The sequence below is a fragment of the Chiloscyllium plagiosum genome, unplaced genomic scaffold (genome assembly GCF_037043375.1).
Source record: "Chiloscyllium plagiosum isolate Xiang-an unplaced genomic scaffold, Cpla_swu_hap1 HiC_scaffold_26, whole genome shotgun sequence".
NCBI classification, from domain to species: Eukaryota; Metazoa; Chordata; class Chondrichthyes; order Orectolobiformes; family Hemiscylliidae; genus Chiloscyllium; species Chiloscyllium plagiosum.
In genome coordinates this window covers 1,972,323-1,997,933 of record NW_028270164.1, presented here as the reverse complement: position 1 = coordinate 1,997,933, position 25,611 = coordinate 1,972,323, and the positions used below count along the sequence as shown (strand labels likewise).

The 25,611-nt window shown below is 42.7% G+C and overlaps 1 protein-coding gene across 8 annotated transcripts in view; it reads right to left on the bottom strand.

Annotated features, from left to right (window-relative positions):
- foxp4 (forkhead box P4) overlaps positions 1–25,611 on the bottom strand; it is a 396,512-nt gene that overhangs the window by 44,325 nt on the left and 326,576 nt on the right. For all 8 annotated transcript variants that reach the window (XM_087973402.1, XM_087973403.1, XM_043716312.2 and 5 more), the window contains 3 exons: positions 17,089–17,176; positions 14,111–14,194; positions 1,930–2,131 (listed from right to left, as the gene is read on the bottom strand). In XM_087973402.1, the coding sequence (XP_087829528.1) occupies positions 1,930–2,131; positions 14,111–14,194; positions 17,089–17,176 (374 nt within the window). The remainder of the gene's footprint in view (positions 1–1,929; positions 2,132–14,110; positions 14,195–17,088; positions 17,177–25,611) is intronic.

The following is a 25,611-nucleotide window of genomic DNA, read 5'->3' as shown; positions in this document are numbered from 1 at the left end:
AAGCATACAATATCTGAGCTTTTAAACAGACATGGAGTAAAAGAGAAAGGAGTTTACATTAAACTTGTATAAAACACTAGAGTATGAAGACCAATTCCATTGCCATACTTTGGGAAAGCTATAAGACAGCTCAACGAGAAAGCTTAATGAGAATGGGCTCAGAGATCGGGAAGCTCAGTTTTGGAGCCATACTGATGAATTTGAAGCTGTTCTCCTGGAAAGAGAGAAGGCTGAGAGGAAATTTGATCAAGGTGTTCAAAATTGTGAGGGGATAGGGAGTGAAACTGTCCTCACTAGTAGAAGGATCAAGATCAAGAGGATTTAAGGTGATTGGTTGAAGAACCAATGTGACATAAGTATAACAAGTGATTGGGATATGGAATGTGCTGTTGGTTCAATTGGAGCATACAAGAGGGGATTAGACACTTACTGGAAAGAAAGAATGTGCTAATATATACCCTGTCCAGAAGACAAGGGAGTGGCATCTGATGAACTATTTCTTCAAATAACACTCAAACAACATTGAAATCAAGTCTGGGCTTTTAAAATCTTTGCTTGAATCATGAAACAAATGTAGTTACACTGCTATTACTTGTCAAAGGTGTTCCACACCTCCCCTTAACCCAATGCGTTTTTGCATGGATCTGGTTATAGGCAGCTGGGAAAACAAATTGTCTCTCTGATAAATGTCATCTTTGCAATAATTATCCTCCAGTTACGATAATGTGACTAATGGAGCTAATTCTGGAGCAACGTGATTCACTACCTTCAGAACACAGATACGGATTACCTCAGTGCAAAGGGAACTGTGTGGAGTGGGGACAAGGGGGTGATGGGATATGGCTCTATTTCAGTACAGTTTGTTAAAAAATATTTATTTGTGGGATGAGGGCAAATCAAGAGCTAGCAAGGCTGGCCATTCCTATTACTAATTAGCCCCTGAGAAAGTGGTGATATGCTGGTTTCTCAATTACAACAAAGAGCCACACTGGGCCATTTCAGAGGAAAGTTCAAAATCAATCCCATTGCAGTGGGCCTGGAATTATATATAAGTCAGACAGGTTAAGGATGGCAGATTTCCTGCCCTAAAGAGCGTTAGCAAACGAGATGGGGCTTTTACCACAATCCAATCATTTCTCAGCTATTTTTACTCTTACCAACTTTTTATTGCAGATTTATTGAAGTGATTGAATTTAAGCTTGACTGTTCTCCTGAAAGAATTTAAACACACGTTGTGACTCACTGATGCAGGTCTGTGATTACTCACTCAGTAATATTACTTTGCTATTGCACCCTGATGTTGAGATGTTAGTCTAACAATGAACCATATTTTTAAAATAAACAAAAAATGTTTGTCAGACACACCTTCAGTAAAGGATTGTTTTTCAGTATGATGCTCACTATTTTATCCTAATTCTCAATGTCTTCTACTCAGACATGGCTTCCACCTCAATAGTTCAGTCCCTATGGAGGTGAGCATTAAATGGAGCCACTGAGCTCAGCTTGGCCTCTCAATAGGAATCACTCACTGGGACACACACAGACACACAGACACACTCGCACACAGACACACACACACACAGACACACTCACAAACACACACAGACACACTCACAAACACACACACTCTCTCTCTCACACACACAGACACTCACACAAGTCACACACACACACACACATACAGACACACTCGCACACAGACACACAGACACACTCACAAACACACACACAGACACACTCATAAACACACACACTCTCTCTCTCACACACACAAGTCACACACACACACTGACACACAGACACTCACACAAGTCACACACACACATGTGAATTTTGGTCCCACCTGAAATCCAGGAAGACAAATTTTTTGCAGAGAGTCTGTCACATTCTGGATTTTAGAATTTACCAAAGGAAAGAAAAGCCTCTTACCTGAAGATAATGGCATGCAGTATTTATCCGAATGCCTCCTCCGAATTGCACCCATATTATGTAAACTTGCCGAGCTGATGACTGAGGGGGCCTGTCTCACAGGGGTGATTGGTGTAGCGGCTGAAGTTGGTGTGTGAGGTAAACTTTCTGGGAAAATGTCCGAAGAGCTCTTGGAAAGCGTAACATTCGACACCAGGTTCAGCTAAAAGCAAACAAGGGATCAGCAGGATGGGCATTCCATAGGATAATGGTGGTGGGGGAGGAACAGAAAATACAAAACACAGACATCTTTGATAAATGATTGGCACTTTCACCCCTTCTGCAGCCTGAATTAGAGATCCAGAAGATCTCCACGAGTTGGAACAAACAAAGTAGATCCATTGAAGGTCCCGTTAACAGATGCGGATCTTGAAAGCTTCCCATTTCAGCCCCATGGGGAGGATAAACTCCACAGTATTTTATATTGACTCACAGCAGCTGCTGGAGGGGAGTTCACCCACATCTTCCAATTTGACAAAACTAAATAGTCTCATGAAGCTAATTCACTGCTTTGTTTTGGTTCCCTGATTGCAGAATGGTTCATTACATACCTCAACCTTTTTGTAAAGAGGTCAATGGAAGGACATTGAGAAATTCTTTTGAGACATTTCTCGAAAGTCACATGGCTTTATGGAACACAAAGGGCTGAGCCCATGGCTATCAGGAGTTCTGTTTTATTTGAACATTGTTTGATGTTTACTTGGGCTACAGCTTGTTGATCATTGGAGACACCATAAGACCATAAGACCAGAAGATATAGGAGCAGAATGAGGTCATTCAATCCATTGAGTCTGCTGGTGGATCATGGTTGATATGCTTCTGAACCTCATTCTCCTGCCTTCTTCCCTTAACCCTCACTAATCAAGAACCTATCTATGTCTGTCCTAAAGTCACTCAAAAACCTGGCCTTTGTAGCCTTCTGCAAAAATGAGTTCTACAGATTCATCATCCTCTGGCTGAACAGATTTAGAACATAGAACATAGAACAATACAGTGCAGAACAGGCCCTTCGGCCCTCGATGTTCTGCCAACCTGTGAACTATTCTCAGCTTGTCCCCCTACACTATCCCAAAATAATCCATGTGCTTATCAAAGGATTGTTTAAATCTCCCTAATGTGGCTGAGTTGACTACATTAGCAGGCAGGGCATTCCACGCCCTTACCACTCTCTGAGTAAAGAACCTGCCTCTGACATCTGTCTTAAATCTATCACCCCTCAATTTGCAGCTATGCTCCCTTGTACAAGTTGACGTCATCATCCTAGGAAAAAGACTTTCACTGTCTCCCCTATCTAGTCCTCTGATCATCTTGTATGTCTCCATCAAATCCCCTCTTAGCCTTCTTCTTTCCAATGAGAACAGTCTCAAGTCTCTCAGCCTTTCCTCATAAGACCTTCCCTCCAGACCAGGCAACATCCTGGTAGATCTCCTCTGCACCTTTTCCAATGCTTCCACAGCCTTCCCAAAATATGGGGACCAGAACTGTACACAATATTCCAAGTGTGGTTGCACCAGCGTTTTGTATAGTTGCAGCATGATATTGTAGTTCCGGAACTCAATCCCTTTATCAATGAAACCTAACACACCATATGCCTTCTTAACAGCACTATCCACCTGGGTGGCAACTTTCGGGGATCTATGTACATGGACTCCAAGATCCCTCTGCACATCCACACTACCAAGAATCTTTCCATTGACCTAGTACTCTGCCTTCCTGTTATTCTTCCCAAAGTGCACCTCACATTTAGCTGCATTGAACTCCATTTGCCACCTCTCAGCCCAATTCTGCAGTTTATCCAAGCCCCCCTGCATCCTGTAACATTCTTCCAAACTGTCCACTATTCCACCGACTATAGTGTCATCTGCAAATTTACTAACCCGTCCACCTATGCCTGCGTCTAAGTCATTTATAAAAATGACAAACAGCAGTGGCCCCAAAACAGATCTCTGTCGCACACCACTAGTAACTGGACTCCAGGCTGAATATTTTCCATCAACCACCACTCACTGCCTTCTTTCAGAAAGCCAGTTTCTAATCCAAACTGCTAAATCACCCTCAATCCCATGCCTCTGCATTTTCTCCAACAACTTACCATGTGGAACCTTATCAAAGAACTTACTGAAGCCCATGTACACCACGTCAACTGCCCTACCCTCATCCACATGCTTGGTCACCTGCTCAAAAAACGCAATGAGGTTTGTGAGACATGACCTGCCCTTGACAAAACCATGTTGACTATCTGAAATCAAATTGTTGCTTGCTAGATGATTATAAATCTTATCTCTTATAATCCTTTCCAAAACCTTTCCTACAACAGAAGTAAGGCTCACTGGTCTATAATTACCTGGGTCATCTCTACTGCCCTTCTTGAACAAGGGCACAACATTTGCAATCCTCCAGTCCTCTGGTACTAAACCTGTAGACAATGATGACTCATCTCAGTACCACCTAGTTCAGCCTCTGCCTTTCTGAGCAAAGCATAATGCCATCTATCAACCCCTCAGAAAATGAACAGGAAATGACATCACCACAAACCCCAGGAACCCCATCCAGGAGAAACATATAAATAGAAAGCAGGAGACAACAGCTTCGCTTCACTTGGAAGTCGCCACTGATGATGTTACCTAGCCAGGTAACGAAATGTCTGGATATCAAACCTACAGCTCAGCGAGCAAACCTACACCCTAGATATCTACCTGTGTTCAGGCAAGTGTACCAGGTACAAACTGAAAGACATCCTGAACATTTGGTACCTTCTCCTTTATCTTTTCAAGAACTAACAATTAGCAGTCAAAGAGTCTTTTTTATTAATTAACCTCACCAGAGAAAGTCCTTTTTTATTTTAAATTGATGTGCATGGGTGTGTTATTTAGAAGGGCAAATATGTATACTATTCAATTGCAAAGTGGTTCATTAGTTTTGTATCTTTGCTGAAAAAGTCTTATTTTCACAATAAAACAACAACTTTGACATTTATTTAAAAAGTCTACTTTTTTAAAAGAAAGCTCTAATTGAATGTGGATGAAGTGTGTATCCATATCGGTAACTGGGTAAAATAAATTGTAGGAGAAAGTGAGGACTGCAGATGCTGGAGATCAGAGCTGAAAATGTGTTGCTGGAAAAGCGCAGCAGGTCAGGCAGCATCCAGGGAACAGGAGAATCGACGTTTCAGGCATGAGCCCTTCTTCAGGAATCCTGAAGAAGGGCTCATGCCCGAAACGTCGATTCTCCAGCTCCTTGGATGCTGCCTGACCTGCTGCGCTTTTCCAGCAACACATTTTCAGCTAAAATACATTGTAATCAATGATGTGATGGGACAGGAGTGTGACAGTGTACTCTTTGACCTCAGTCATAACACAGTGTTGGAGGTTTGTCTTGGATAAAGATACAAAAATAGTTGGCAAAGTATGTTGTAAGAAGACAGATTGGTATGACAGGTCAGCGCAACATTAGGAATAGGAAAGGTGAGGTCACCCTGTTAGGAGTCTTTTACAGGCCTCCTAATAGTCCTAGAATCATTGAAGAAAGGATAGGGAAGGTGATTCAGGAGATGAGTGACAGTAATAGGGTGGTTGTTACGGGGGACTTTAACTTTCCTGATATTGATTGGGAAAGCTATAGCTCAAGTTCGTTAGATGGGTCAGTGTTTGTTCAATGTGTGCAGGAGAGTTTCCTGACACAATATGTAGACAGGCCAACAAGAGGTGAGGCCATACTGGATTTGGTTCTGGGTAACGAACCAGGCCAGGTGTTAGAATTAGAGGTAGGTGAGCACTTTGGGGATAGTGACCATAATTCGGTGATTTTTACTCTCGTGATGGAGAGGGATAAGTGTGTACTACAGGGCAAGAGTTATAACTGGGGTCAGGGAAATTATGATGCGGTGAGGCATGACTTAGGATGTGTGGCTTGGAAAAGTAGACTCCAAGGCAAGAGTGTAAATGATATGTGGAGCTTGTTCAAGGAGCAACTATTGAGTGTCCTTGATAATTATGTACCTGTCAGGCAGGGAGGAAAGGGTCGTGCGAGGGAGCCGTGGTTTAATAAGGAATTGGAATCCCTTGTTAAATGGAAGAGGGCAGCCTATCTCAAGATGAGACGTGAAGGTTCAATTGGGGCGATTGAGAGTTATAGGGTAGCCAGGAAGGACCTGAAGAGAGAGCTAAGAGCAGCAAGGAGGGGGCATGAAAGGTCCTTAGTCGGTAGGATTAGGGAAAACCCTAAGGCTTTCTATAGGTATGTTAGGAATAAAAGAATGACTAGGGTAGGAAGAGGTCCAGTCAAGGATAGTAGTGGGAAGTTGCGTGTGGAGGCGGAAGAGATTGGGGAGACACTGAATGAATACTTTTCTTCAGTATTTACTCAGGAACAGGGCATTGTCGTCGATGTGAATACTGAGTCACAAATAAGTAGAATGGATGGCTTTGAGGTATGTAGAGAAGAGGTGTTGGAAATCCTGGAAAAGGTGAAAATAGATAAGTCCCCTGGGCCTGATGGCATTTATCCTAGGATTCTCTGGGAAGCAAGGGAGGAGATTGCAGAGCCATTGGCCTTGATTTTTATGTCCTCTTTGTCTACAGGAGTAGTGCCAGAAGACTGGAGGATAGCAAATGTGGTTCCCTTGTTCAAAAAGGGGAGTAGGGATAACCCTAGTAACTATAGGCCGGTGAGTCTCACTTCTGTTGTGGGCAAAGTCTTAGAGAGAATTGTAAGGGATAGGATTTATGCACATCTGGATAGGAATAATGTGATCAAGGATAGTCAGCATGGTTTTTGTGAAGGGCAGGTCGTGCCTCACAAACCTTATTGAATTCTTTGAAAAGGTGACGAAGGAGGTTGATGAGGGGAAAGCGGTAGATGTGGTATATATGGATTTTAGTAAGGCGTTTGATAAGGTTCCCCATGGTAGGCTACTGCAGAAAATACGGAGATATGGCATTGAGGGTGAGTTGGAGGTTTGGATTAGGAATTGGCTGGATGGAAGAAGACAGAGGGTAGTAGTTGATGGCAAAGTTTCTTCATGGAGTGCCGTCACTAGCGGTTTTCCGCAAGGATCTGTTTTGGGACCATTGCTGTTTGTCATTTTTATAAATGACCTGGAAGAGGGGTTAGAAGGTTGGGTGAGCAAGTTTGCGGATGATACGAAAGTCGGAGGAGTTGTTGACAGTGAGGAAGGATGTGGCAGGTTACAGCAGGATATAGAGAAGCTGCAGAGCTGGGCAGAAAGGTGGCAAATGGAATTCAATGTAGCTAAGTGTGAGGTGATTCACTTTGGGAAGAATAACAAAAAGATGGGGTACTGGGCTAATGGTCAGATACTTGGTAGTGTGGATGAGCAGAGGGATCTTGGTGTCCATGTACACAGATCTCTGAAAGTTGCCACCCAGGTAAATAGTGCGGTGAGGAAGGCATATGGCGTACTGGCTTTTATTGGTAGAGGAATTGAGTTCCGGAGTCCTGAGGTCATGATGCAGTTGTATAAGACTCTGGTGCGGCCGCATCTGGAATATTGTGTGCAGTTTTGGTCGCCATACTATAGGAAGGATGTGGAGGCACTGGAACGGGTGCAGAGGAGGTTTACCAGGATGTTGCCTGGTATGGAAGGAAGATCGTATGAGGAAAGACTGAGACACTTGGGGCTGTTTTCATTAGAGAAAAGAAGGTTTAGGGGTGACTTGATTGAGGTGTACAAGATGATTAGGGGGTTAGATAGGGTTGACAGTGTGAACCTTTTCCCGCGTATGGAGTCGGGTATTACAAGGGGGCATAGCTTTAAATTAAGGGGGGATAGATATAGGACTGAAGTTAGGGGTAGGTTCTTCACTCAGCGAGTCGTAAGTTCATGGAATGCCCTGCCAGTAGCAGTGGTGGACTCTCCCTCTTTATGGGCATTTAAGCGGGCATTGGATAGGTATATGGAGGATAGTGGGTTAGTATAGGTTAGGTGGGCTTGGATCGGCGCAACATCGAGGGCCAAAGGGCCTGTACTGCGCTGTAATGTTCTATGTTCTATAATTAAACATCAAAATTGTAGATGTTACAGACAGATTAAGTCAGTGAATAAAAGTCTGTCAGATGGAGTATGATGTGGGAAAAAACATTGTTCATTTTGGCAGCAACAATAAGGAAGCAGGTGAATGAGCCCAGAATTCCGAGGTGCAGAGGGATCTAGGTGTTTTACTGCTTAGCTCGCAAATTAGTCTGCAAGTTCAGAACATAATCAAAGGGTTAATGGAATGCTGCCCTTTATTATGAGGGGAATTGAACATAAAACTGAGGATGTTATGCTTCAGTTAAACAGATCGTTGGTGGGACCACATCTCAAATACTGTATGAAGGTTTTGGTCTCCTTATTGAAAGAAGGAGGTAGATGTATTGGAGGTGGTTTAGACAAGGTTTACTGGATTGATTCCTGGACTGAATGCCAAACTATTTTAATGGAGTTTACTATTACAACTCTATCATTTAGAAATTGCCTACATCATACAGAAAGACCACACAATTATTTGAGATTTGTCTAGAATTTAATTTTTCTTTAATTAATCAGAGTACTAAAGATGTCGTTGAGCATAACTGTGTTAGTTATATGTAAATATTGAATTTATCTTAATTATTAGAAACATTTTGTTTCAGCTACACTTTCTAATGAAAACCATTTAAAACAGTTCATTCCTCCAAACATGGGAGTGCTTTGAAGATGCCTCATTATGAATGGTCCATTTCCAGGATTCATGTTTAAAGGATTGTCAACAATGGTTCACTGGGGAAAAAAGGAAAAAAATACCGGGGCTGTTCACTTTTAAATGAGTCACTACAGACATTGTGACATGTTTTTCAAGACACTTCTCAGATATCTATATGGCTTAACTTAATTGTTTGGATTTGTTTATTGGAAATCCCACGCCTGGGTTTATGGCTGTTAGGAGGTACATTTTGCTTGGATATTATTTCATATTTAGTTGTGTACACCCTACTGTGAAGGAAAGGCTACCCAGTTTATTCTTGCCTTTTCTAAGGAAATCCTTTCAGAATCCAGTGTGAGACCTTCAAAACAGATGTAGCTATTCTCCTGAAAGGCTTTCAAATTCTTAATGATTGTTGAGTTAACTACACTTGGAAAGGATCCAGCATTTAAATTCATTTTGTGACCAATGAAGTGATAGGACTGGAGAGCAATTATACATCTCCAACTTCAGTCTTAGCAATGTACATTCATAAACGATCACTTTATTTTCCCTTCCTCTTGTGAACGTATTCAGTTTGTATGATACAATCCCACTGATGGTGGCTAACCACTAGCAGCTCATCTCTCAGAGAATATTAGTGACTTGGAAACATGGGAGGGTGAAAACATGAAAACATAGAATATAGAACAGCACAGAAACAAGCCCTTCAGCCCATCATGTCTAGAGAACATAGAACGTTACAGCGCAGTATAGGCCCTCAATATTGCACTGACCTGTGGAACCAATCTATCCAACACTATTCCATTTTCATCCATATGTTTATCCAATGGTCATTTAAATGCCCTTAAAGTTGGTGAGTCTACTAGTGTTGCAGGCAGTGCGTTCCACCCCCCTACTACTCTCTGAGTAAAGCAACTACCTTTGACATCTGTCCTATATCTATCACCACTCATTTTAAAGTTATGTCCCCTTGTGCTAGCCGTCACCATCCAAGGAAAAAGGCTCTCACTGTGCACCCTGTTTAACCTTCTGATTATCATATATGTCTCAATCAAGTCACCTCACAACCTTCTTCTTTCTAACGAAAATAGCCTTGCATCTCTCAGCCTTTCCTCACAAGACCTTCCCTCCATACCTAATAAATCTCCTCTGCACCATGATTACATTCTAAACTAATCCCACCTGCCTGCCTATGGTCCATATCCCTCTTTCCCTTGCCTGTCCACATGTCCGTCTAAATGCCTTTTAAATGTTGCTGTCATACCTGCTTCTACCACCTCCCCTGGCAGTAGGTTCCAGAGACCAACTACTCTCTACGTAAAAACACGCCTCTCACATCTCCTTTAAACTTTTCCCCTCTCACCTTAAACCTGTGTCCCCTAGTGTTCAACATTTCCACCCTGGGAAAAAGACTCCAACTATTCACTCTGTCTACCACTCTATAATTTTCTATACTTCTATCAGATTGCCCCTCAGCCTCCAACATTCTCGCGAAAACAATCCAAGTTTGTCCCTCTCCGAATAGCTGATACACTCCAATCCAGGCAGCATCCCAATAAACCCGTTTTGCACCATCTCCAAAGCCTCCACATCCTTCCTATAGTGTGGGCACTAGAGTGCACACAATACTCCAAATGTGGCCTAATTAAAGTCTCATACAGCTGCAAAATGATTTGCCAACTTTTACAGTCAATGTTCTGACCAATAAAAGCACTATGCTCTATGCCTTCTTTAACATGTCATCCACTTGTGTTGCCATTTTCAGGGAGCTTGCACCCCGTGATCCCTCTGTACATCGATGCTCCTAAGCGTCCAACCATTTACTATACACTTTCCTTCCAGCAACAGTGAAGACATGGTGATATATTTCCAAGTCAGGATGGTGAGTGACTTGGAGGGGAACTTGCAGGAAGTGGTGTTTCCATGTATTTGCTGCACGTGTCCTTCTAGATGGAAGTGGCTCTGTGTTTGGAAGGTGCTGTTTCAGGAGTCTTGGTGTATTTCTGCAGTACATCTTGTAGATAGTACAATCTTGTAGATTACTGCTCCTGAGCATTCGTGGTGGAGGGTGTGGATGTTTAATGTGAAAGGTGAGGTGACAGTCAAGCAGGGGCTGCTTTGACAAGGATGGCATTGAGCTCCTTAACTTCAGTAGGCAGCTCAAGAGTGTTCTGTCACACTCCTGACTTGTGCTTTGTAGAAAGAGCCTGTCCCAGATGGAATACCACAGTAAAGAATTTGAATGATCACCACCATATTGAGGGGCAACAAAGAATGGGCAATAATTGTTGACCTTGCCAATGACATCCACGTCTCAAACATGAATGTAAAAAAATTGGTAGTTTAGTGAAATACCAGCAATCTACCACAAGATGTCAGCAATGCTCTAGGAAATATTCCTTATGAGCCGTTAAAGGCGCTAGCGACATCTAGAGCAGAGTGACAATATTGCACTGTCATTCAAAACCCTGCCCCTCACCCATACAATCATTCTCTGTGTGAGAACCTGGAGAGGAACCGTCAACAATCCACTCCTCACCAGAGCCCTGCTCACCATGGTGCACCAAGAAATCATCCAGATTCAACTTCACTGAAAGGCTAGAAATACTTCGATTGTAAATTGGCAAAAAGCTCAGATTGTTAAGGAGTCAGACAATTATTGGGTGTGGACAGTCTGAAAAGAAGAACAGGCTACCTCAAAGTATCACTTTATATTCGGCACCATTAACATAATTGGGCTGATCTATCTGTACAGTCACCATAGTCCCAGAGGAACCTAAGGCTGCGCTCTTACCGGGGAGAGAGAGGGAGAAAGGGGGGGGGAGGGGGGAGAGAGAGGGGGAAGAGAGAGAGAGGGGGAGAGAGGGGGAGAGAGGGGGAGAAAGGGGGGGGGAGGGGGGAGAGAGAGGGGGAGAGAGGGGGAGAAAGAGGGGGAGAGAGAGAGAGATGGGGAGAGAGAGAGGGGGAGAGAGAGAGGGGGAGAGAGAGAAGGGGAGAGAGAGAGAGGGGGGGGAGACACAGGGGAGAGAGAGAGTTGGGGGGAGAGAGAGAGAGAGGGGGAGAGAGAGGGGGAGAGAGAGAGAGGGAGAGGGGGTAGAAGGGGAGGGGGAGAGAGAGAGAGGGGAGAGAGAGAGATAGAGGGGGGGAGAGAGGGGGAGAGAGAGAGAGAAAGAGAGAGAGAGAGAGAAAAAGGCTGGTGGTGGTTTAACCTGAGGGTCACCACGAATCAGGTGAAGGGGAAGAGTGAGAAGGTGGGACCGTGACAGTGACACAGGAACACCATACTGTTGGGGTCACCTTCCATCACAAACAAGTGAACTGAGTTAACGGACCCCACTGTTACCTCACATGAAACCCAATTTAACCCAAACACTCTTTCTGATTAGGAAAGAAACCCAGCTTTGAATACTGTGTTTTTCCAGATGTCAGTTGAGGCTCAGTGGATACATTTGCTTGCCTCTGCCTGAAAAGATGCTTACCTAAAGTCCCACTGCAGACCTGACACAACATCTCCGCAAGCACTCCCAAGAGAGTGCTGCTCTGGGGAAGGTGCTAGTTAGCAGATACGATATTAAACAGAGGCCCTAACCGCTCCCCAGGATGACCCATTATTGAAAGAAGAGCTGGGATTTCTGTACTATTTATCTCTCAGCTAACATCACTAAAGTAGACATATCCTGTCACATTGTGATTGGGTGTAAAGTGGTTGAAGTGATGAATATGGAATAGAAAGACAAGTCTTTTTCATCTTCAATCTCCAGGAGTAGGCCATGAACATGACAGACAGTGCACACACATCCTATTGACTTCACTTTAGCAAAGTTTGTTGGGAGCTGGGGAAACAGCCTGTTTCAAAACACTAGTTTTCAACACAATTTGGAACATGATGAATTTTCTGCAAAGATTTGTGTTAGGATCTCAATTCTTCAAATATTTATCAATCACTTGGATCATGGCATTGAAAGTCATACATCCAAAAATGCTGTTGACATAAAGTTAGGCAGCATTGTCAACACTGTGGATGTTAGCACAAAACTACAATAGGTTACTGATAGACCAGGCTAATGGGCAGAACTGTGGCAGATGGAGTTCAATGTATGCAAGTGTGAGGTTATCAAGAAAAGGAGCGATCAGGTCCTTTCTAGATGGTATGAAGTTAAAACAGAGGATGTCCAGAGATCTGGGAATTCAGGTGCATGGATCTTTAAATTACCACAAACAGGTATAGCAAATAATCAAAATTGGCTAGTGGAATGCTGACTGGTATATGTTAAGGGCTGGAGTACAAGGATACAGAAGTGATATTGCAGTTATACAAAACCCTGTTTAGACTCCACTTGGAATACTGTGAGCAAATCTGGGCACCGTGTTTTAGGAAGGTTAGATTGGCTTTGGCAGGAATGCAACACAGGTTTACAGGAATGACACCTGGTTAAGTTATGAGGACAGATTATACAAATTAGAAATGTTTTCTTCACAATTTAGAAAGTTAAGGGGTGATCTGATCAAAGCCTCAAGATATTAACAGGAAAAGACAAGGTAGATAAAGATAAATGATTTCCACTGGTTGGGGATTCTAGAACTAGGGGCATAGTCTGAGAACTAGGACCAGGAATTCAGGAGAGATGTTATATCTACACACAAGATTTGTAATTCTTTTCCACAAATGGCTGTGGGTGCTGGATCAGTTGTTAGTTTTTAATCTGAGGGAGATAATTTTTTGTTAAGCAAAAGTATTAAGGGATATGGACCAAAGCAGGTCTCTGGAGTTAGGCCACAGATCAGGAACGATCTCATGAATGGTGGAACAGGCTTGAGGGACTGAATGGCCTATGTTCCCATAATCCACATTGCATTCCTCAGAATTTGTCAAGTTTGTGGGGAGTTTATATTTGAAAGATGATTAATGTAAAACTAAGGATGGATAAGAGTTGCAAATAAACATTCAGTGCTTCGGCTCACACACTGTTTATTCTGTATTCCTGCTGGGTTTACATTCAGTAACTTGCGCACAACATGTTGATTGAAACAGACCTAAACGAAAGGAGCAGTGAGTCAGAAATAAACAGCCCCAGAGATGTGTTGTACATCACACCATCCCACACTCTTTGAAGGCTGAGCTTTCTGTCTTGTCTCAGTGCCAGCTCTCTGAGCTCTCTCCTCTCAATGAGCCCTTCCTCTCAGGTGAATGGGAAAGATCCCAGCGCAGTATTTTCCAGAACAGCCGGCCAATTTATCTAAAGTGCTGGACAATATTTTCTCTCAACTGACATCACCAGAGCAGATTAACTGCCCAATGTCTCAATGCTGCTTCTGGCAGCTTTCTGCGCACATTTCCGGCTCTGAATCAAAAGCATTCCTTTGGTGGTAAAGTTCTGTGGAATGTTCTGTAGTCATGACAGGTGCTATGTAAATGCAATTTTCTCAAGGTGAATCTGATCAGCTGAAATACTTACAGGCTGTGCGAAAGGCTTTGGGTCTGAAGGCCTCATGTGTAGGTGAGCCATCATGGCCTGGAGGCGTTCAGTCTCCTTGGACAGCTGTGGGCAGCAAGAGAAACATCTTCAACCAACAAACATCTAGCAACAAGGGTGAGAGATAAAGAGGGATGTCAGAACTGAGCCCCTTTCTGATTCTTCACAGAAATGGGAGTTTTCATTAACATCCCTGGCAAGGCCAGGACTTACTACCCATCGTGAACTGCCCTTGAACTGAGAGGCATGCCACAGTGCAGTCTGGGTAAGGGTGGCCATCTCCTCCCTGAAGAGCATTGGTGAACTAGTTGGGTCTTACGGCAATCGATGATGCTCACTGTCTCTGAGGACAGCTTTCAATTCAATCAATTTAAACCCATCATCAGCTGGACTGGGATTCGACCCATGTCCCCAGAACATTTACCTGAGACAGTAAAATAGTAGTTCAGTAACATTACCACCATCTCCCCATAAATGAATGTGACCCCACAGTTGAACAAAGGGTGAGTGCTTTAATGAGGAATCTCTGGTGGTTGTAAGTTCAGGAATTATTCAATCTTCTCAGACCAGCATCCAAACTGAGTTCACACAGACGCCCGTCTGACCCAACCGGAACATTTTTCAAAGCCTTTCTCCCTTTTGTGTTTATCCCATTTCCCTTCTGACCGGGTTCAGGGAAAGGGCCCTGGGTTCTGGATTCACCCACAGGTGGAAATAACCAGCTGAATTTTAATAACCAAAACAGTGATCCAACTGACCTCCAGCCCAGCCCCAGGTCTAGGGATAATGGAGATGGGACATGGGGTAAGAGGCTCCTCAATCCCAGTCCCAGCAGTTTAGATGGCAGTATCCAATCAGCTCAGCAGTCTCTGCTCTACAGGCTGGAGGAACATGAGACTGTGAGAACCTGCACCAGGAGAAGGCCATTCAGCCCCCCAGCCTGCCCTGTTCTTTGATAAGATTGGAACCGTTCTGGTTGTGGTCTCAACTCTACTTTCCTCTCTATCTCTCTGAACCTTGACTCCCTTATCTATCAATATCTGTCTAATGCAAACCTGAATATATTCAATGATTCAACCTTCACTGCTCTCTGAGGGAGAGAATTGCACAATCTGTAAGATAAGATCATATGACAAGATGAAATTCCTCCTCATTTGAAGGATTTACATTAGGATTTGACTTCCTGATTGTGTAGGCCTGTCTGATGCATTTCTAGTACATTATGTAATTATCCAGCACATGATTAATCCTTTGATTATTTTAAGAAATGTTACATTTTGGTACTGCCTATACGTATCGCCTAATTTAAGAATTCTAATGAAGTGTTCTTGGTAGTCTCCATTTTGGGTTGGGTGAAAGTGGGATTATGATTATATCATCAGTGTATCAGAGATTAATCATTTGAGACTTCAGTTTAAGACATCAAAGGTCAAGCTGAAGAATAAAGAAAATGAAATACAACTCACGTGAATGGACCAGAACGTAGTTTATAAACATGAAGGAGCATGTTTCCTCACACCTGAGGGAGCCCAGCAGTTGTAGGGAGCTGAAGACAGCTTCCTTGAGAAAGAATAACTCTTTCTGAAGTTACTGCAAGTGGGCTGCAAGCAACATATACATTCTTCCCTCACCTTCCAACTCCCCATCCTACTCCATTTCATCCGAACTCAATACAAATAGGCCTCAAAATTAGAAACCTTTCACAAAACAATGGAGCAAAACATAACTGATTATTGATCAGATCCCCCTGTGGAATTAGACTGTGTCTGGCATTAGGGAATGGAAACTCCACCCTTGGAGTCAAAGATAAAATTCCCCTCCCACAATGAGTGTGCTTTCACTTGGGATTAGAACACCTCTCCCCACCACCACCCACCTGCCATATCCCCCAATTTCCCACTCTATGGCAGCTCCTAGCAATTGCCCAAATAGATTGATTTCAAACAGGGACAGGAGGGTCATGTGGGAAAAGTCCATTTGAAGCCAACCCATGCATCCATCAATGGTTCCTATCCAGACAATTCACTGGACATCAACACTATCAAAAAATTTAAGAACTTTAAACACCTCGATGAATTTGCTTCTCTTCTTTTGAGAAAAAAAATCCTAGCCTTGCACCCAATCATTGCTGATAGTCATAGTCTTTCAGTCCTGGGATCATTTTTGTAAATCTGTGTTGGCATTCTCCCCAGTTCCTCTGGAGACCAGAACTATGTACAGTAACTCCAAGCGGCGTAGCATCGGCCTGGTGATCAGGACATTGAGGACTGATGTGAAGAAGACAAGACGCCAAATCCCAAAGACAGTGTGTGGTCCGGTGAAGACAGAAACTCGAAGCTATGGGAGGATCCTGTAGATGCCTCTTTGAAACGAATCAGGAATGTAGCTATACTTGCAAAGACCCATTTGAAGAACGGAGACTGTCTCGATGGAACGGAGGTGGTTAAAGGGAAGACCTAATCAATATTTCAAACTGCTGGAAGGTTTTGAGAGGTACAGTCATGAACGCTGTTCCCATTAGCTGCCCAGTCAGTGACAAAGAGAAATAGACTGAGGATTGTCACTTTGGGAGTGAGACGGGAAGTTCAGGATTTACTGAGTGATCAGAACATGGAATATTTAATATGAGGAGCTATTGAATCAGAAACTGTAATGTTATTTAGATAGAATCAGGATTAATATTGATAAGGAATGAAAACAAGGGAAACAGCAGGGAAACAGGATTGGAGAAAAACTGCTCGAGGTGACCAGCTATTTCTGAGATGGCTGCGTGATTGCCTTCTTTTCTGTAGTTTCTGTGATTTCATGAAATATTCCCATGAAGAAGGATGGTAGGTCCCAGATTTGGGATTTGACATATCCTTTGTGGGATGGGAACAGGCGAGGGAGGGACTATCTCAAGTCATTTACAAAAGACCAACTCCGATTGGAGAGAGGTCTTCCTGTAAACTTATACCAACCTGAATTTCTAGTTGTTGTACGACTTGCATCTGAACCCGACACTGGGCTGTGCTGCGATCATCAAGTGCGTGTTCGTTGCTGAGGTGCCTAACATGGAAGAAGGATTCACAATTTGAGAATAAAATACTGAAGCAGCACATTTCAGCAGCAGCATGGCAGACAGAGTGTCAATAAAATAAAAACACGTGTCTTTACACTCTCTCTCTCTCTCTCTCTATATCCCATCCTTTTCCATTTCGGTTTTATCTGTTTAGGTACTGAGTCAGCCAAGATCATCAGGACTTTAAGCATCTCCATGATACTTATTGCTCTATGGTTCAAGCAACCAGCACAAGCACAAAGGGGCATTGTCCCCTCCTGTTCTTTTTAATGTCACCTGTTGCTACTCCCATTGATAAAAAAAGGTAAAATTTATTCAGTCAGCAGTTGGCAGACTGGCTCAACATGAACATCCGAGTTTGCACCTCAGGGGACTTTTTCCCAATTCTTATTTCAATACAAACTGATTGGTGAAATTCTGCAACTGGAAAGAATCCTCTCAATCCAGTTCAACAAGATGGATTGGCCTTTTGTTTCCAATCACAGGGTTGCTACAGTGCAGAAGGAGGCCATTCGGCCTATCATATCTATAGTAACTCTCTAAATGAACATTATGACTTAGTGCTAATCTCCTGCTTTTTCTCCATAACCCTGCCCATTGTTTCTATAGAAACAATCACCCAATGCCCCTCTTGAATGCCTTGATGCTTCCACAACATCTCCAGGCAATGCATTCCACACCCGAACTACTCATGGAGTGAAAAAGCTTATTCTCCCATCTTACTTACTTCTTTTATTGATTCCATTATATCTGTGCCCTCTCTTATCCTTTTAAGACAGAGAATAGCTTCTTCTTGTCCTCTCTGTGCAGCTCCCTCATGGTTTTGAAAACTCCAATCAGATCTTTTCTCAGCCTTCTCCCCTCCCAATACTGACTTCTCAAAACTATCCCCATTACTGAAAGGTCTCATTGCTGGAACCATCCGGGTAGATTTCTTCTGCTCTCTCTCCAATACATTCACATCCGTACTAGAGTGGGATCCCCAGAAATGAACACATTGCTCCAGCTCAGATCTAAAGGTTCAGCCTCACCTCCTTTCTCTTGCACTTTCTGCCCCTCTTAATAAAGCTCAGAAAACTGTATTACAAACAGAAGGTGCTGGAGAAATTCAGCGGGTCTGGTAGATTTTGGGGAGAGGAGAAGTTAATGTTTTGAGTCCAATGATTCTTAATCAGAATTAGTTTATGATCAGCTATTCCCAGGTGTCCACTTATCTGGTTAAAATAAATAATCACCTTCACTAATCTGTGCACAGGTAAACCCAGATCCCTCTCCTCCTATATCCTTTATTTTATGCTGTGTCTCATTTCCATTGACCAAAATGTATTATTCTGCAGTGAACGTCATCTACCACCGGTCTGCAAACTTGCCAATGTCCTTTTGTAGTTTAGATTAGAGCGGTGCTGGAAAAGCACAGCAGTTAAGGCAGCATCCGAGGAGCGGGAAAATCAATGCTTTACACTGTCCTCCTCACAGGCTATACGTTTTCCCAATACTTATTTCAATACAAACTGAAATTGTCCCCTGCACACCAAGGTCTCAATCATTATTACACAGAGCAGGAGAGGCAAGGACCTCAATAACAACCCCGAGGGAATTCCAATCCTCTCGCTTCCCTCCTGCAAACCTTTCTCCAGCTCAAAAAACTATTTACGAACTATTTCACTTTATTTCTTTTCATTTAGCTCATTTTGTTGTCATGCTGCTACTGTCTATTTTATCCCATGAACTATATCTTTTCAAAGTCTGTTGTGTGGCCCTTTTGGAAGTCCATGTACACTTCATCAAAAGTCTTCCCCTCTTCAAATTTCTCTGCTACTTGAAAAGAACAGCCATTCATTAAACATGTCTGTCCCTTGATTATTCTATGCTGGCACTTAATAATTACCTTCTTTTTTGATGTGACTACTAATTCTAACTGGATTATAACAATAATTCAGAACTAAACACACAAAATGCCTTATAGCTCATCTGTGACTTGGTTCTCATCACTACAGTTGGGGACACATTTCTATGGTTGGGGATATGATGAATATTTTTAACAAAGTGTAGTGTGAACTTTACTCCTTATCTAACCCCATTCTGTCCCTGTCTTGGGAGTGTTTGATGGGGACAGTGTAAAGGGACATTTTCCTTATACCCAGCATCATATTAAACATGAGAGTGCTTGATGGGGATGCTGTAGGGGGAGATTTATCTGATATAGTGAGGTAGGTTTATGGTTAGGGTTAGGTTAGTCGAAGACTCATGACAAACCCAAACGCAAATTATATTCTATTTGGAGTTTCAGCTCATGTTTGTGAGAAAATCTTCAATGAATTTCTGACCCAGTTGTTAACATTGATTTAAAAGACATGGAATTAACTTAAGCAAATTCTGGAATTCTTTTGCCTGTGAAGTATGTTTTAAAAAGTAATGTTTTCCCATTGTGCTCAGTGCTGATCATGGCTGAACCTGTTTAAGAGTCTTTGAGCCGAGGCAAGGTCAGTGTGTAGCTTGGTAATATAGGATTGAAATGTTAATGAAAAGAGAGACAAGTCGCTGAAATATTTCATCTTCCACTCATCAGGATCAATGCAAGAATGTCACTTTTCAAAAACATTGCAACAATTTGTACTACAGGAGAAGTGGGCACTAATTGGTTGCAAAATAAATTCTGATAGGTTGACTTGTTGTCTTGGAGACAGCAACAGGGAACTCTGGGCTCCCCAAGCTCTCGGGCAGTTCAAAACTGGGTCGAACAGGAGTTATTGCATATAATAACTGGCCAATTCCAGCAAACACAAAGGAGATACATTACAGACTTTACTGATGATCTTAAGTTGGTTGTCAGTGTAGTGCATTTAGGATTGGTCAGTAAATGCTGTCCATTCACAGAATCATATCTAATAGACGGCGTATGTTTTGGGTGTTGCAAGCATGGTCTGATTGAATCCAGTGGAACTCTGTCTATTATGAACAACTGGAGGAATATGTTGTTTGAATCATAGAAATATAAAGCTCAGATACCCGGCATCAGATTGGCTCTGAAATTCATACACGATGATGCGTAATTGTCTGGATCATTGGAGTTAGAGGCAAGGAAAGACCATTTGCCCTTTTGAACCTGCTCCACAATTCCATGAGAACATGGATAATCTGATTGTGATCTCAACTCGACTTCATCATATGCCACTATACAGGGGGCACTTGAGTGGCAGTTTGTACAAATGGGATATTGCCACCAGTCCATTTCAGCTACAACATCTCATGAACTTCACTCATATCCTTTGCATTACCACTGTTCCTTCTCGACCTGTCATCATCAGCCAATGAGAATGTCAGAGTGAAAGTAAATGACACCTCCAAATGCCAAAGCAACAAAAAAAAATTTGTCAATATGCACAACTGAAGCTAGATCATATCATACAGCCAAAACATGACCACAAACTTGTATATCTCTTTCAGAACCAAAGGAATTCAAACTGTTGCTTATACCCACCTTTATCTTACAGATAAAGGTAAAGTCACCAGAGTCCCACTCTCTCACAGAGGCCAATAACTGTTCATGTTTTAATCAGAAGGTCAGTACATCTCGAGTGAGGGGAGAGGTTGAGAAGAAGAATCCTTCATGACGACCTCAGCCAGAGCAGGAATTGGACCCACGCTGTTGGTGCCACTGTTGGAGCCATCCAAGCTAAACCTACCCAGGTCTTATGGATAACAACACAAGGACAATGAGAGATGCTGGATACTGGGAGGACCAGGGTATTTCATGAAGCGACTATGAGGATATATGTTCTCCTCCAGTCAGTGAGTGTTCATCCAGCGTTTTGAGCAGATCACATGGAAGCACAACCTCCAGTGGATCACAATTTGTATATCTCAAAGATTATTTTTATAGTTAGAGAAACTGGTTGAGTTGAACTCAAAAAAAAACTGGAAATATATATACAACATAGAACATAGAACAGTACAGCACAGAACAGACCCTTCAGCCCACGATGTTGTGCCGACCATTGATCCTCATGTATGCACCCTCAAATCTCTGTGACCATATGCATGACCAGCAGTCTCTTAAATGTCCCCAATGACCTTGCTTCCACAACTGCTGCTGGCAACGTATTCCATGCTCTCATAACTCTCTAAATAAAGAATCCGCCTTTGACATCCCCTCTATACTTTCCTCCAACCAGCTTAAAACTATGACCCATCGTGTTAGCCATTTCTGCCCTGGGAAATAGTCTCTGGCTATCGACTCTATCTATGCCTCTCATTATCTTGTATACCTCAATTAGGTCCCCTCTCATCCTCCTTTACTCCAATGAAAAAAGTCCGAGCTCAGTCAACCTCTCTTCATAAGATAAGCCCTCCAGTCCAGGCAGCATTCTGGTAAACCTCCTCTGAACCCTCTCCAAAGCATCCACATCTTTCCTATAATAGGGCGACCAGAACTGGACGCAATATTCCAAGTGCGGTCTAACCAAAGTTTTATAGAGCTGCAACAAGATCTCATGACTCTTAAACTCAATCCCCCTGTTAATGAAAGCCAAAACACCATATGCTTTCTTAACAACCCTGTCCACTTGGGTGGCCATTTTAAGGGATCTATGTACCTGCACACCAAGATCCCTCTGTTCCTCCACACTGCCAAGAATCCTATCCTTAATCTTGTACTCAGCTTTCAAATTCGACCTTCCAAAATGCATCACCTCGCATTTTTCCAGGTTGTTGTTCAGAGTGACTTAATTTAAAAGAAGTTATTTAAGTTTTGTAACTGGGGAATGTTGTGTATCGCAGTTCGTACTTGAATGGGTTAACTGAACGTGTGTTGTCATTGTCACGGTTCTTAAATTACCCCAGTTTGCCCATCAGGTTACAAAGGACAATTCCTGAGAGGAGCTAACCAGAGGTGTACAGGGTGTCCTGTCAGTTTACCACAGTGACAGAGAATTCCTGAGTAATTGTTCTTCATGTGAACAGCGTACAACTTACACAGTAATGTTCATTTACTTGTCAATTGAGTCTGATATTTCATCATGTATCTTAGTTGTAACTAGCTACTAACTTATATATAATAAACCTTTACTTTTTAATCAGGCCGGAGCCTAACTTCTGCCTGAGGCATAGTGAGGACATCCTTCACCAGAGTATCTAGTGTAAGAAGGTTTGGTGATGGTGAATCTACCCAGGTTACCCCAGATGCTTCTGGCAGAAATCCGCATTTCCATTATGCTGGTACCACTGGAACAGGACAGTCCGATGGCAAACATTGTAGAATTCAATTGTTCAATTGCTAGGTGGGTAATTATGTGTCGGTCTGTTGATTGTCCTTCACACAGTGTGCCTATTTGTTAAGTATTACTGCAGACTTTTCAGAAAGAAAATCAATAAACTTCTGCACACAGAGCTTGCCGTACACACAACACAACATATTACTGTGACAAAAATAGAAATTGTTAGAAAAACTCAGCAGGTCTGGCAGTATCTGTGGAGATAAAGCAGAGTTAATGTTTCTGGCCCAGTGACCCTTCTTCAGAACATTACTGTGATTTGCTTTTACAAAAACCTACTTTTTGTTTCAATCTCAAGTCACCTTTCATATTGTAGACACATACATATGAAGCCCAGTGCCACAGCTGGCTTGTAGAGATACTTCATTGTAACTCACTTCTGTTCATGTTTGTTGATACATTTTTGGGGTGGGGGCCAGCTTGGAGTCATTTTATACTAAAATTTATGGACAACACTTTTCTAGAGAAACAAGGCTAACCAAACTCCATGCCGATTCAGGGCCAATGAAAATCCAGTCCCCGCAATTTTCTTCCACTTTTGATATAAATGTGAGGCTTCACAGGAGGCTCCCAAGCACTGAGGATGTCACCTAGATAGGGGACAAAATGTCTGCAACACAAATTCCCAGCTCGGTGAACAGAACCACATCAATAAATGTGATCATTGGCTGATGGTGGAACTCCCACTCAAGTTTGTCTGACTTACACCGGTAAGTCTCCTGCAACTGTTTTGGAATGGCCCATTTCACCAAGACAGCACTAAACAATATCTACTGGCATTCTCCTTAAGAACACTGGGATTTCTGGAGAAAATCGTTGCCTTTTCTTTCTCCCATCCCCTCACCCACCATCTGAAAGTCCAGCGACTTCATAACAATGATCTCATCCAAGATTCACAGGGGAACAGACAGTTTCTCTTCATTCCTTCATGGCATTGATGATTAAAATAAATAAGCATGATCTCACACTTCCTCTACAGCAACACTGCATTACTCCTTTCTGTGCATAGTACAGAGACTTGAAACCATTCTCCTGAACAATGGGGCACTGTTTGTTAGGGGCATGAGGAATTCAAGCCCAGCAACTCCAGAACAACACCACACCATCACGAGTAGCTGAAAGTTTGTGTGGTGCATGTGTGTGTGTGCTCTTGTATATGTGTGTGTATATGTGCATGTGTGTGAGAGAGTGAACATAGAGAGCTCTTCCTTGCACTGAAAAGCAGCCCACTCTATGTTCTTAGCGCTGATGTTTCCATTTTCACCTTGACTTGGTGTCTCCTTAACTCCAACCATACTCTCCAGCACCTCTCCTCCAAACCCACACGATTGATGGTTAAAAAAAGGAAGATTTGGAAGAAGGATCCCATTGACTGTATATGACCAAAAGAAATAGGAACCAGAGTAAGCCATTCAGCCCCTCAAGCCTGCTCTACCGTTTATAGGATCACAGCTGATCTGACGTTCCTCACATTCACTTCTCAGCCCTTTCACCATAACTGTTGATTCCCTGATACTTTGGAAGAGCTACTCACAAAACCCCCGTCCTCCAAATTGTCACTGGAGACCTGTAAATCTTTCCTTTTTCAGAAATGATATAATTCCCTTCAGGAAGACCATCAGACCAGAATATATAGGAGCCAAATTAGGCAATTCCGACCATCAAATCCGATCCATCATTTGATCATGGCAGAAATGTGTCTCAACTCCATTCTCCTGTCTTCTCCCCATAACAGTTGACCCCTTTACTAATCAAGAATCTATCCGTCTCACTCTTAAAACCATTCAGTGACTTGGTCTCTTGAGTTTCATAGATTAACCATCTTCTGCTGAAGGAATTCCATACCTCAGTTCTGAAGGGCTGTCCTCGTCTCTCCTACTAGTAGAACCATCTTCCCCAGTCCACTCTATCTAGGCCTCTTCTGTAAGTTTCAATCGCATCTTCTCTCCATCAAGTACAGACCTAGAGTTGTCCTCGTATGACAAGCCCTTCATCCCCGGCTCATTCTTGTAAATCTCCTCTGGAGCCACTCCAATGCCTCAGATATGGGTCTAAAACAGCTGACAAAATATTCCAAATGCATTCTGAACAAAGCCTAATATAGCCTCAGCAATACATCCCTGCTCTTGTATTCCAGCTCTAGCAAGGCATGATTGAACGTTCCTCCACCACACCCATAGGCAGCGCATTTCTGATCCTAACCACTTGCTGCAGGAAAATAGTTTCCCCATGTTGCCACCATTTCCTCTATCAATCACCTTAAGAACACAAGAGCTAGGAGCAGGAGGAGGCCATTCAGCCCCTTAAGCCTGCTCCACCATTCAACATTATCATGACTGATCTTATCTCAGCCTCACCACCATCTTTCTGCTCGCTTCCCTTAACCCTTCACCCCGCTACTACTTAAACATCTGTCTATCTCCTCCTTAAATTTACTCAATGTTCCCGTATCCACCGCACTCTTGGGGAATAAATTCCACAGATTCATGATGCTTTGAGAGAAGCAATTATTCCTTCTCTCTGTTTTAAATCTGTTGACCCTTTATCCTAAAACTATGACCTCTCATTCTAGATTAATCCCCCCCCCAAGAAGAAGAATTCCCTCTATGCTGAGTTTGTCAATTCCCTTTAGCATCTTAAAGACCTCAATTAGATCCCCTCTCATTCTTCCAAATCAGTGTCCTCTGGATCTCAACCCATCCTCCAACAATTATTTTTCCCTATTCCTTCTGAATGAATGCACCTAGCAATAATTCCCTGGCTTCTGTCTGTACTTGTGAAAATTACCAGCCAATGTAAGGTGAACCACACAGAGGCTTGGGTTATCAAACAGTGTCTGGCTGTAGTTTCTTTTATTTGTAACTGTCTAATCATTTTAGTCAGAAGAAAAGATAAATGTGTGTTTACATCATTTATTTCCTCAGATCGGCCTCCTTTTATCACTCCTAGTTATTTTTCAATCCTCTAAAGTGTCAGAGAGTTGGCAAACATACAAACAATCTCCTTTGATGTCTATTCTACCATCCTGGCAACAAAGGGATCTAATTGCAAACGAGCTAATTAAAGTAAACCGGTGACGGAGCGTGAAAACAATTTGTATGACCCTCAGCACACTGCTCGCTATTGCAGTAAGATGTTTTACTCACTAG